Source organism: Theropithecus gelada, chromosome 4 (assembly GCF_003255815.1).
Source record: "Theropithecus gelada isolate Dixy chromosome 4, Tgel_1.0, whole genome shotgun sequence".
In the NCBI taxonomy this organism is placed as follows: Eukaryota; Metazoa; Chordata; class Mammalia; order Primates; family Cercopithecidae; genus Theropithecus; species Theropithecus gelada.
The window spans coordinates 47770535-47785065 of NC_037671.1; the positions used below are offsets into that span (position 1 = coordinate 47770535).

At 36.1% G+C, this 14531-nt stretch overlaps 1 protein-coding gene across 4 annotated transcripts in view; it reads left to right on the forward strand.

The window, feature by feature from the left end:
- The window catches only part of RUNX2 (runt related transcription factor 2), a 221188-nt gene that overhangs the window by 95366 nt on the left and 111291 nt on the right, over window positions 1–14531 (forward strand). For all 4 annotated transcript variants that reach the window (XM_025383817.1, XM_025383818.1, XM_025383820.1 and 1 more), the window contains 2 exons: window positions 6212–6368; window positions 12319–12423. In XM_025383817.1, the coding sequence (XP_025239602.1) occupies window positions 6212–6368; window positions 12319–12423 (262 nt within the window). The remainder of the gene's footprint in view (window positions 1–6211; window positions 6369–12318; window positions 12424–14531) is intronic.

The following is a 14531-nucleotide window of genomic DNA, read 5'->3' on the forward strand; positions in this document are numbered from 1 at the left end:
TAAGATCTACGCAGTATAGAAAATACTCGGTTGAAAAAAAATGTATGGATGTTTGGAACACTAGACTTTCTACACTCTTACAATATAATCAAATACATCTGCAATGAAGAAATAATATGAAGAAGTCTCCGTTTTAAAAGTGGTGACAGCAATTTGGCCATGGTATTTAGAGCTATGTAAAAAATAAATTATAGTGGTTGTCAGGTAGATAGCAGATAGGTAAATGGGTTTAAACACACACACACACACACACACACACACACACACACCTTATTTGTTGTGAAGTCTGGTATTCAAATCAATACAATATTTATTGAGCCCATATTTTGTATCTGTCACACTGAGCTTGACACCACAGAGAATCAGAAATGAATTCAATAGACTGTTTTGAAATGTCAATTTAAACTAGTGTTTAAACACGATATTGGCAATCTATTTCATTAAGAATGTGTTAGCATTGTTCATCTACTCTTGTTTCGAGATGATATAAAATTTATTTATTTTTACATGTAAAAATGCAAAAACAACTAGTATACTTTATATAAAGTTGTTTATTAACATTGTATTTTTAACAAAGTTCTGCAGTTTTGAAATGTTCGGTCCCCCCAGGTGTCAAGGAAACGGAAATAAATATTTTTAACATTTTCAGGTGTATCTCACTGAAACCTTAAAATAGTTAAGGCATACTATTAGAGGATCCCAGACCCTTTCTATCCTAGACAATTCTAGTGACAAAGAAGTAATTTGCAAATTCAACTTATTAGCTGATGGCCAGGTAATTGTGGAGAGAGCATGTCAACCTCGCATCCAGTAGCACCCTTTTAGTTAGGGGTCCGTCAGCATTTCCACTGTGAACCTGGTGTTCAGGGTTCATAACTTAGTTGCCTTAAATAGCTTCAAGCTGAAACACTATGCAGAAATTTTAAGTCCAGATGTATATTTTAAAACTAAAAGTAGTTCAAGCCTATTCTGCTGTTTTAAGTTAGAGAACACTGGACTATATATATTTATCAATATCATATGTTTTTCTGGCAGTGTTAAAGAAAGAAAACACATTTTTAGATACATAATCTAGCACTCATAGTTAATTCTATATCTTTAATAATACCTTTCAGTGCTTGTCAAAAGGAGGGGTTTCAAAATGACGGAGCAATTTCTGTTTGAAAATAATTTTTCGGCATCACTAACCATTTTTCTCTCTTCGAAAACAAATATGCAACTAATAAATACTTGATACCAGAGAGTAGTATTTTTCTTACATACTTAATGATCAGATTTTATGTTTATATTTTTTGAATCTCATTGTATCTAAACAAGGGAAATAGGTTATTAAGCCTGTTAAATCCTTATTAACCTTAATATAAATTATTATGCAAAATTATGTAAATCACAATAGATTTCAAGTTGTATGAAGACACACATTTTTGTGTTATGCCTTTGAATTCAAGAAAACTTATTTAAACTTAAATATTTTGGGACTGAATATATACAACTTCCAAGTAAGGCAGTTGGAACAAAGAATTTCAGGTGGAAAATAAATACTTATAAAATTTTTAAGAAAACTTCCATTAAATAATTGAAAATAGGTATGGTAGATATCTTTCATTCTTTTTTCCTCTTTGGCATTATTGCTTGTATCCTTTCAAAATTCCAGAATATCTATTGTTAAATGATCTAAACCACCATGATACATGGCCCACAAATTTCTGCTTTAAATTGAAATAATTTTTATCAAAATTTCTCTTTGACATATATATTTTTAAAATTATGAAATGATATATTGTGTTTTTTCTCTAGAATTCAATGGGCTTTTCCTAAGTTCTAGGATAAATTCAAAAAATTAACTGTAGTATTTGTTGAAATGTTTTGATACTGTATTTGAAGTCGTCTTTAAATAATTACGATAGGAAATTTTTTTTTTTTTTTTTGCAATTAGACTCCTCTTTTATTGCAAAGAAAGATTTGATCAGATTTTATCTTGAAAAATAATTATATTTATTATACCACAAGTACAATGTCCCAAATTATGTTGGCCTATAAGAGTAATGGATTAGTTAGGACTAGACTTCTGTCCATGAAAATGTCCTGGGAAATTTTAATTTCTATATAGAAAGATGAGAAACTGTTTTAAGGGTTTGAGTTAATTATCCGTTCCTCTTCTTTTAGTGATTCACAGATTTAGTCATAAGGAGTCTCATACAACATTTCAATAGCATTACTACAGTTAAATATCCTTTTACTTTATTTTGTGCAAGCCACATACCATGTGATTTAAATGCTAGTTATGGTGAGGTGCGCTAAATAAAGGAACGTCTTTCTCTATTCTGAAATGTCAGGACAGAAAATTACTTCTCTTTTTCTCATGAAGTTTCTTGAATTTGTAGATTTTATATTTTAAAAACACCTAGAAATGTACTTGTTAAGATTTCATCACAAATTATTCTTTGCAGAGCAGTACTTTTGTGTTGGGTAGAATGGAAGCAAATTTTAATTTGTGCTTATTCCTAACTAGTTAAAGAGCGAGTTTTGACTTAGTTTTGACTGCGCTTTACCCCTTCAAATGTTTTTCCATTGCTTGGTTTTGGTACAGATGAAATGTGTAAAAATTTCTTGATTCTTTTGGTTTTCTTTTAGATAAACACAGTTGAGAATCTCCAAGGGAAACTTTTTAGCTTCAGAGATCTACTTAAAGAAAAAAAACCTCTCAAACATATAATTATACTTCTGATTGATATAAAGTCAAATACAGTACTTCCCTCAACTCCCAGCCTTTTTTCCCCCTCAGAAAAACATCGGGCAATCTGATTTGGTAGAGTGAATAGCAGAAAAAACTCAATATATTTAGCCATTAAACTAGAGTTCAGCCTTAACAGGAAAGATTGTCACTACATTGCATTAGCAATTTTTTTTTCAGGCCTTGCTCTAAGCCTCATAGAAGGCTCACACAGCTTGTGATTATTTATTTGTTTTGTAAAATGTGATATGTAAAACACATCAATATTGAATATGGTCATTATTATGCTGCTTAAGCACAGTAAAATGGATTTATGCATTTCACTCTTAGGGATCTTTTCTTTCATATTTTCCCATATTGAATCAATTTTCCATTTCTTCTAACTAAAAAAAATCCATTACGTTAAAAATATGCAGTAAAATAATAATGTCCCAGAGCTCTCGAAAACCTTTATATTGGGGCAGATTGCTTTATTTTTTTTCGGAAATGTAGCCAGACTTGAGTGAAATCTACCAGCAGTCATCCTGTATCTCTCAGCAACACCAAAGGACATCTCAGAACATGAAGAGAGGAAGTACATATTCAGTTGAACCCTTTAAGGATGCTTATAAGTAAAAGCCTATGTTTAACAGACAGCAGATTTGGAACAGAACACTGTGTTACCCTCCTCATCTTACAAAAAGCACATCATTATAATTACACTCTATACTTACATAGTATCTTCTACATTTTGCAGACTTTCCAATTCATATTGGAAAACTGTGGTTCCTGGAGATGAAGTTACTTGTGGGAGGTCACAGCAGATATGTAGCAGAAGTGGGGAAAAAGTGGAGCCTCTTGATTTTAGTATATTCATTCTCTTCTAAACAGTACAACTTTTCTCCTGCCTTTATTAATATGCTTACTGGGTCCATATTTACTTTGACATAGAAAGCCACACAGCAGGTGTTAAAATACAATATGCTGAGTGTACAAAATGTCAAACATTCAGATGAATCCTGGCAAATGTAGTCAATTATTGCAGTATTTTCAAATGTTCACATTTTTGGCATGGTGAATTTGAAAAATTGAAAAGCACATTGCCTCCACCAGGAGTACAGCATTACCTGTATTCGGTAACCGCTTGAGGTACGAGATGAAGTATGCAGGGAGGAAGTCTTGTTTTCAAGGGATTTTACTTTTGACCCAGGAGACTTCTCATATTGAGAATAACTATAGACTTCAGGGAAAGGGGAGGCAGCATGGTTCCCTCTCCTCTGGGATGAAAACAATATCAGAAAATGAGCTGGGAGCAAGGGCACATTGCTGTTAGCAAGGGATGCTGACTCATCATTAACTGACCCTCTCAGAGTTTTAGCGGGTAGCCCCACAGACTTCTGTCTCTGCGAAGTGGGGCTCTTTATGGAGCTCTTTCATTTATTTCAAAAATATTTTTCTGGCTGGGTTCAATGGCTCACGCTTGTAATCCCAGTACTTTGGGAGGCTGAGGCGGGCGGATCACCTGAGGTCAGGGGTTCAAGACCAGCCTGGCCAACATGGTGAAACCCCTTCTCTACTAAAAATACAAAAATTAGCCGGGTGTGGTGGTGCATGCCTGTAATCCCAGCTACTCAGGAGGCTGAGGCAGGAGAATCACTTGAACTTGGGAGGTGGAGGTTGCAGTGAGCCGAGATCATGCCACTGCACTCTAACCTGGGTGATAGAGTGAGACTCCATCTCAAAAAAAAAAAAAATTAATCAAACATTTACCATGTGCTGGACACTTTTGGGAGCAGGTAGATAAGTGGTGAACAAGACAGATGAGATAGAGGCCCTTCTCTCGTGTAGTTTCCAAACTCATATAATCTGGACTCCTAGGAGCGAGTCCCTCAGCTTTGGGCTGGTGTATTTAAAGTAGTCATAGACCATTAATATTAATATATATACATTGCAATGAGGATCACTTGAGTACAGTGGGATGCTGGCGAAAGTTGGCCTGTAATTTAAGGAAGGCTTTATTGATTTTGAGCTGAATAACACAGTACTGAATGGAAGGAATGGAACTGAGAAACAGCCTAAGAGAAAAGTAAGGGTGACAAAAATATTGACAAGTTTTTTGTTTGATTGTTTTCCTGGCTGGAGGAGAGGACATAGTGAAGGGGTGTTGTAGGAAATTCAGCCCTAAGATGTAGGTATAGTGTATATTATCACACTATAAGAAATCTACTTTAATATGCCAATTGTATTCGGAACAATGGAATTAAATGCTTAGGTTTATCTTATGGAAATCTTGACAAAGGAGGGAGTAGCACTAGAAGTAGAAAGAGATAAGTGGGATGTTTACCAGACAGGCAAGCACACAGGAGTGTTATTGTCAGAGAGTTGTGGGCTACTTTAGCTGGGGTCATTGTTGAATTACTATGAGGGCATCTGGAAATGGAATGAGGAAGACATGGAAATAATCTGAATATAGAGTCCTGGAAGTTCATTGAGACAAGGGATTGTTACCAAGGGGCAGGATCTTGGCAGTGGATTAGGAGGAGTATGTTTCATATATGACAGTGAAGGATCTGCACCAGCATCCCCTTACCGGGCTCTGTGTTAATAGAGGCACACATTTGCAAGTTAGCTGACCCAGGTTAAAGTGTGATCTCTAGTCTTGGAGCAGAGAAAATGTTGGTTATTTCTAAAGATGGATTAATCAAGAATAATTAATCTTTTCTTGATTGGGTTAATTTGCTTCAGATTGACTGTTGACGATTAAGTAGTCAAGTATGTCATGCCAGGATGGCAGATGGGACAAGACATAATAGAAATGAGGCTAAGGGTATACATATATTTTTTTATTTATCATCAGTTATTTTCATCTTCAGTTTCTTGATGACTTTGGATATCCCACTGGATCCCACTGCAGAGTGGGTTTTCAGTAATTATACTGTTATTAAAAGCTGAAGTGCTAGCCCAAAGTAAGGAGATAAAACATAGACCACACCATATCTAGGCTCTATGTAGTCAGGAGCCCCAGGGTTTCACTTAAAAATCTTCTCCCATAGAGTTGACTAGACTTGATATTTTTTTAGACTGTGATGGGCTAAGACCACACCTCAGGGCTCTCCCTGAGAGGAAGCCTGCAGACAGGTGGTGCCTGGATCTGTATGATGCAATCTGCAGACGGGGCATCCTCCTTCCTTCTGTGGCATAATTCCTATGGACAACTTAACATGGGGATTTAATAAAAATGTACATATTTCCTGTGAAGAATCCAACAACAAATGAAGGACGTTTTTGCCTGCCTTTGAAATGGGTGGGCCCTGAAACATTGGTCTGTTTGAAGTGGCATCACAACCCATACACAGATGCTTCATTCCTGTCGGCCATTACTGGACTGGACTAGAACACTAAGTCCTGATAAGACACATCATTTGCAATGAGAATATATTCTGTTTGTAAGCCTTTCTGATGTGCCATTATTGCTGCTGTGTTTCCTGTTTTATGTAGGTGGTAGCACTTGGAGAGGTACCAGATGGGACTGTGGTTACTGTCATGGCGGGTAACGATGAAAATTATTCTGCTGAGCTCCGGAATGCCTCTGCTGTTATGAAAAACCAAGTAGCAAGGTTCAACGATCTGAGATTTGTGGGCCGGAGTGGACGAGGTAGGTCTCTGACTTTTGATACTGATAATAGAATAAGCACATTAGGCTCCTTTGATGAAATGTATACTAGTCTGTATACAAATCAGCACCTTCTTTTTCTGAATAGAATTACTGAAGATTTGATTTAAATACATCCAGATGAAGCTGAGTGTTTTTCTGAGTACTCAGGCCTTTTTCATTTATTTTATGATATTGAAAATTCAAACAATGTTTTCAGAAAAACTAGCTCCTAATTTCACTGGGTGTGAGTATATAAGGTAGAGAAAAGAACAGTTGGAGGATCAACTTCTGAATTATGAGGAGTCAAATAACTGAGTAAATTGAATGGTAAAGGGGAAAAAAAAATTGATATGTTGGATCAATTTCCTGATAATATCAATTTTGGTCTAAGTTGCAAGGACAGCTGGCATAATGCTCTTCACTTATCACAGGTTACCTCTATATGATTTAATTTACTTTCATAATAAGAATTTATTAAAAATCTTTTTTTTAACATAAGGCTTTTCATTTGAATAAGTGAATAATGTATTACTTATGTTAGAATGACTATGTAAAGTTGCCTAGACAGATGAATGATTAGTACTCTAATATTAATAGTTACATACTACGTAAGGATTCCCACCATCTGAATCCACATTCAAAAATTAGAAATCCTTAAATAGAAAATTATCCCTTTTAGGGTTTTTGTAACTGTTTGATAAATGAGGTTAATTTTTTTTTTAAAAAGTCTTTAAGGAGACCAATATTTTGGCTTTTATTTACTTATTCTACAGAAAGACTTTTACTGGTTACTCACCTATTAGAAGCATTCTGCTTATTTATTTACTTAACTGAATCTAATATTTCCATTTTAAGTATTTTGATAAGAAGAAAGAAAATAGACCACTTTAGGGCTGAGGTGAAATAAAGCCTTATGGAATCATTGCAACCCAGGTTTGACTAGGAAATGAGAAGCACCACTTTTTAAACCATGTCTAATAATTGCTCTTTAGTTTGGATCAGATGTCAAATTATTACCATTGTAAAAACTTGATAAGGGAAATTCAAGCAAGGCTGTTTCCGATGAGTAGTTTTAGTTTACTTTCTAGGAACAGGGCCAAGAAGTTGTACTTTTTAACTTAAAAAAAAATGATTCATGCTAATGAGATACTGTCACTGACAGGTTGTTTGAAATAAAATGAGGCTCACAGCCTCTGGTAGAATCAAAACTAAGGGGGTTATCTCTGCATCACGTTTAGTTCACTTTCATTAAAAGAGGAAAAAAGACACATCCTATATCACTACTGACTGATTAGGTTTGGAGCATGTGTGTGTGTATTCATTCTTCCTTTTTCTCATTTACTTATGCAGGTCCACTATGCAATTAAAGTTTGTCTTTTTTTTTCTAGTAAGAATCAAGAAAAATGTGAACATGATGATTTACCTGTATGCTCTGAATTGCATCTTTCTTCTTATGTAATAATACTTTGTTTTTAACTAGAGTAATCAATTTTAGTTTTTAAAGGATTGGGTGCCATGCTTAATTTTACCTTACAGTTTCAAGTTAGTGTTTTCATTTATCTTACTTTTGTGTTATATAGATGCTACATAACTTTTTTCTGATCAATTTAAGTAGAAACTATGGCAAAGTGATAGTGTACTTTGTAAACCCTCAACATATTTATTTAAGAAACTTCAAAGAGAAACAAAGGGTGTGCACTGTTTTACTATATTGGCTTTCTGAGTTTTGGCTGGTTTCCCAAATAGCAATTTTTATATTTAAAAAAAAAGACAGACTTAACTGCTTGCAGACTTTTCACGCATGGAAGATGAAGAAAGCTTCTTTTGATGAAGTGTAATTATGTCCAAACAGAGCTGACCCCCTCCCCCTATATTTCTTATGATCTTAACTGAAGAAAGTAGGATTTTTCCTTTGAAGCAGCCGGGACTTGGTGGAGGATCTGAAATGCTACAGTCTGCTGCCAGAGGCAGGATGGAGAAATTGGTCCAGACTTGTCTTCAAGACTTAGATGGGGGGTAGGGGGAGTGGGTGGAGAGAGAAAGAAAAATTGATTTATCACTAATAATAGATCTTTATATCACTGCATTAACATTATATGAAAGGAAACAGTAATATCAAGCTGAGATGAAGAGGAAAAAAAGGACAGAGAACACTGATAACAGATCACACTCTGAAAAAAAAATGGGTTAGTTTTTCAGTGGCAGGAAACCCTTTAACCTGCCTTTGTACCTGACCTGCTTTATAACAGACTCTTCCAGCTTCCTCTTTGATTTTCACACTTCTACATTTCTCTTAAGTTATTAAGTCTGGATCAACATGCTGCCACCATTGTATTTTCTTTCCCGGCTTTAAATATTTCTATTTTCAGTAGTGTTATAAAAAAACACCAAGTTCCTCAAATATTACACTTTTTTTTTCTTTCCACTGGTAGAAACATAAACTCTCAGAAATTGAAAAACAATCTTAGATTATAAAGGAGTCATGTCACTACTGACTTTGACTTTATGGGTCATCTTAGGACCACAACTTTTGAAAGTGCTAGAATAAAAGTAGAGCATCAGTGGAACTTGCATTAAATTAGGAGTGGCTTATGGTTTTTCATCGTTTTTCCTTTATTTTATCCTTAATATTTTAAAGAGAAGTGTTTAAAATGATTTTGGTTCTTAAATTTTTTTTGGTATGCTTTCTTTTTCCTGAGGAAGCCATGGATGACACAATTAGTTATCTACTGACTGCTAGCTCCCTATTTGAGAGCCTGCATTTTAAAACAAGAGCCTGCATTTTATCACTTATGGAAAGTGATAAAAAAGGAGATTTTGAAAAAAAATTAATTTAAGGAAATCATGAATGCCTACATGAACATTTGACTTAAGAAGTATATTATTATTATAGGGTGAAGAACCAATTACTAAATTGGTTGGTAATTTCTGAAAGTTTCTTCAACATTGCATACATATTTCTTCTGAAGGGGCAATAAGAAGTAGAAGGAGCCTCATTCACTTTTGCTGTAGTTGTTAATTACATCTTGATCCTTAGGGTTTGATTTTGGAAGATCATAGTTACACTTAACTACTTGTTTCCTCCCCCAAACCCATCTCTTTTTAAAAGCAGTTTTTTTTTTTTTTTTTTTTTTTTTTTTAAATACAGAACTGATTCTACTCTGAACATTTAAATGCTTTATACTTGAAGGGTGAATTTTATATTTGGCTTTTGTTCCTACATGAGGCATCGCCCTGAATTTAGGAGAATCACAGATGACTTTTAATATCCTAAGTAAATTGTAAAGGTCTAAAGTAGAACTATTACTAAAACCGGTTTAAATAAATTTATGGACAATCTCTTTTTTCTTTTTTCTTTTTTTTCTTTTTTGAGACGGAGTCTCACTCTTGCCGCCCAGGCTGGAGTGCAGTGGCACCATCTTGGCTCACTGTAACCTCTGCCTCCTGAGATCAAGCGATTCTCGTACCACAGCCTCTCGAGTAGCTGGGATTATAGGCGTGTGCCATCACGCCTAGCTTATTTTTGTATTTTTAGTAGAGACAGGGTTTAACCAGGTTGGCCAAGCTGGTCTTGAACCCCTGACCTCAGGTGATCCACCTGCCTCCACCTCCCAAAGTGTTGGGATTACAGGCATGAGCCACTGTGCCAGGCCGACAATCTTTCTAGCAGGTTATTTAGAGACATTAAGGATAACTGAGATCTCTATATATCCTTGATTTATTAAGATGAGTGCCACAGATGAAAACTGACTCTGAAACACAGCCATGGGAGCCACTGTTAGAAAGGCAATCTTGGGCCCATAGACCACTAATCTGACCCCAAAATGGCACTTTAAAATGTTTTAGTGTAAACTAACTTTCAATTTAGAGATCAGCTGTTTCACTTTTTGTGATCTTTCCATTGTTTTGAGGTTCTAACTTGGACCCAGTGGCATCCTATTCAAGTTTCTGGTTTCCAGTTCTGTAGACTTTTAGTTTTCTGTGACTAGTTTATTAGACTCCTGGCTGGTTTATTCTTTTGGTTAGTCTTAATGTTTATAATAAAGCCTCTCTTTGCTAACTAATTATAAATTATTTAAATCTATGTAATACCCAATATAGTGGATAAAATATGATATGTCAATGACACTTTAAAAATAGATGCTTTCATCATCCTGAGATATTGCATTAGTCCATTTATATTTACTGTTTCTTGGGCACATAGAGCTGATTGGGATGCACCTAGAAATAAATTACTCATTAATTTTTTTAACTGGCACGTGATCAAGCCACTTAAGGAAGTGGCTAAGTGACAGAATATTAAAAAAAAAAGAGCATTAATTTTAGAGTCTGAAAAATGAGGTTCAAATCCTCATTTTTTCATGTATTAGTTGTGTGAACTTGGGTAAATTACTAAGTCTCTCGACGTTTCAGCCTCTTTATTTGTGCAATGGGGGTGAGAAATCTAAGTGGGGAGGATTAATTGAAATAATGTGTATGAAGTGGCACTTAATAAGTTTCTAATTGTTATTCGCCTTTCCCTATTCAAACTGCACCTATCCCATTCCTGTCTTTTCTTTCCTGTTTTTTTCCCCTTGGCTATGAAAAAGTATAGCCAAGGAGACTTAAAACTATTTATACTCAGCAACAAATGATGTGTGTCTTAAACAGATTTTAGGAACTTACATGGTCTAGGTTGAAAAGAAAACCCATTCACTAGACTTGACAGCCAAAGACCTGTTCTCCATTAAGCCTTGTATATAACCTGTTCCATATTAAGCTTTGAAAAGACTGCATTAAACTTTGCATTGGTACATATTGTCAAAGATTTGTGTTTTCGTTAATACTCTCAGTTTTCAGTAAAGGGAAAAAGAATCTCTGACCAAAAAAACAAAGCAAAACAAAATGAGCTTTTTAAAGGTCTGTTACAGGAGCAGACTAAATGAGCACTCTGGCCTGAGATTGCTGAATGTTTTATTGAGTCACTGTTTCACGCCCACCTCTTCCTGTCTTGTAACAGTTTGCAGTTTTGACTATCTGACATGATTAACCGTTGCAAATCTAACTGATTACAACTGTTAGTAAGTCTGTGCAACAGAGAATGGTATCTTCTTCTGGAGAAAACAGACATCCAAATATGCTACCAAACTTTTCCCTGTCTCTTTTCCCCTTCTTATTCATTGCTTTTAGCTCATTAATTTGAAGCATCAGATGTAATATTTCAATGAAGCACACCTTCTGCTAAAAGCAAAATCTGAGTTTATATTGAGAGATGTCATGTTCATTTAGCAAAAAGTAAGTCACTGTCAGGGAGTTATTTCAAGATTTAACAGCAAGGATGTATGTTAGGGGAGGGGTGGACAGGGAGGAGAAAAACTTTGTTCCAGTAATGATGAAATCATCATACCACAGGCACATTAAGGCCAGGACAGGAGACACTGGCTCCTGTTAAAATGATTCCCATAAGAACTTTCCTCTTTTATCTTCTTACTGTAGTGCAGCTAAGCAAATGAAATGCTAAAGCCATGTGAAGTAAATAACATAATCAACAATGATTTACTATTGTTCTCTCATGAGGTCATGACCCAACCCTAAATAAAGACTTCTAAAATTGTCTGTGCTTGGATGTGTTCCTGATGTTGGAGAAAATTGAAAGAAAAAGAACCTCCCTCAAGTGGACCAGGGTTTTGTTTTCATTACAACTCTTGCTACTGAGGAGCTTTTTTGGAATTGGAGTCTTCCTGTGTAGCACTACAATGAGGACGATGATCTTGACACTAAGCAAATTTGGAAATGTCCTAACAGTGGTCAACAGAGGGTTTTCAATTTAGAAGAAGGAGTCCTGCCTCTTGTCTTTGTTTCATTGCCTCCTTAGAGATGCTTAAATGCAATTTGGAAATCTATGCTGCTGTGTAATCATCAATACTGTTTTTTAATATTCACTGTATGTTTTCCCCTTTTATATCTACAGGCAAGAGTTTCACCTTGACCATAACCGTCTTCACAAATCCTCCCCAAGTAGCTACCTATCACAGAGCAATTAAAGTTACAGTGGATGGACCTCGGGAACCCAGAAGTAAGTACTCCCCTTTTTATTGAAAATGGTAATAGAGTTTCCAGAGACCCTATGAGGAATTTATTCCAAATGAGTTAGGGTCACTTTCATGTCCATAGTGTCTTTGTAGACTTTGCTATCTGCATATATATATATATTTTTTTAGTGAGGGACAGTTAATCAAACTTCAGAGTTAGAAAATAAAACTACGGTTTTAAGCTTTACCACACAATTGCTAAGGCCTCCATAACTTTGGGAAATGAGTGAATAATTATTCAGTCACTGTTAACTATTTGCTAAGAAATTTTGCTCATGTACTGAACATACTGGGGCAGAATAGACCCATGAGAGCTGAGGAAGAAAAGAGTAAACTTAAAAATCTTGAGCTTAGTCAAAAAGCATTTGCATGTGTTTCCCATGGCCTAAGAATGTGTTTGAGCTTTTTAACTCGCCCACTCAATTCCCTTTATGAAGAGCACACTGCTTAATTACAAAGAATTTATTTGCAAATGATAACTTGCTTGATTGTTACAACACCGTTGTTTGGTCATGCTCTAGTAATTGTTATAGGTAGTTTTCTTTTAACAGATAGAGTCAAACCACCTTTAAATCCATCTTGGTTTATTTGTCTGTCTGGACATCCAGAAGGTTTCACCGGCAATCAGTTTCAGGTAGTGCACGTAATCTATTTGGGCCAATATGTATGTTCCTTCTAAATCTAAATTGACTGAGGTTTGCTTGCCCCACCGCCACCAAAAAACTGCTTCGAACAAACTCAGCATGGCGGTATTTAAATATATTTAGAGATTAAAGATTATTTGATATATAAACCGTTAACAATTGTGTGCCAATGGAAACATCATATAGAACTCTGCCTTTGCTGAGTGAATACATTGGAATCCTAATCACTGCATTGAGGGAGTTCAATTTGGTTTGTGGTGGAGGTATAGCTGGCAGAAGTACTTGTTCTGTAACAATCAACCTGCCTGGATCATGAGAGTGGCATATCTCTTCTTCCCCTCAAATGAGAGAAAAGGTCTCATAAAGTTTTGCCTCCACCCAAGTAGCACACCTTCCTAGCAGTGGGAGCTTATGATGGGTCCTGTCCCTTTTGCTGCTGTCTCTTTTCACAAAGACTGACTGCTTGCCTGAACTAGGGAGGTTTCCTGCCTCAAAAGCAAGTCTTTGAGGTTTTTGTTTTCTTCTCCTTTCATGTGTATGGCATTCTTCCAGGTTCATAATGTTGAGTCAGTGCTGGCCCTGTCTGTTCAATTTGGGAATGTCCTGTTAGGTGATTGCAGTACATATGTGTGTAAGCCCCAAGTCTCTAGTCCTAAGGGCTAGTGGTTATGGAGTGCAGGTGAATAGAACAGAGCTTTGCCTGGTTTGGGGCTTTGCCTGCCTTTTCTGGATGGCCATAAGTTGGGGATGATGCCTTATGATGGAAGATGTCTTCTAACTTTTGGTCAGACTAGCCCCGGAATTCCTGAAAAGGCAGGACGTCCATTTTAGTAATGCATATAGCAGGATAGTTGGTTTGTAACACGTAGCACCACGAATACTTATCTCTTAAAGATGTTTCCTGCTGATCTCAGCTGCTTTTCTCAGTTCTTGGAAAAACCATTCGTGTGTGTTTATGTGTGTGTGTGTGTGTATGTTTGTGTGTGTATATGTACATATACACAAGAGTTGATGCTCAAAATTTGATGGTTGGGAGAGGAAACAGGGAAGGATAGGTGCTCCCTGTTCTGAACGATATGACAATAAGTGAGAAGGCAGGGTAGCTTTGGAAAAGTCACTTCTGTTTCAAGTGTGGATAGCAGTACCTTATTTAGAGAGGTTTTTGGCCAAATTAGTCAATAGACTCACTGCCTTGTAATGGCAGAGAAGTACTCCGAAAGCAGTGAGAGTTAGGAATAGAGGGGCCAGGTGGTATCCATGGGACCTGAGTTCAGGCTTTGTGTGGTGCCCAGGGTGGGCGGTGGAAGCAGATACAGATCTGCAAATGGTAGACCACCTGCCCTAGATAAACCTGAATAACATTTCTTATTAACTGAAAATATCAGTGAAAATGCAAGGTCATTTTCCTGACATTATGGGGTGACTTGACGAAGTCAGTGTCTGGAGAG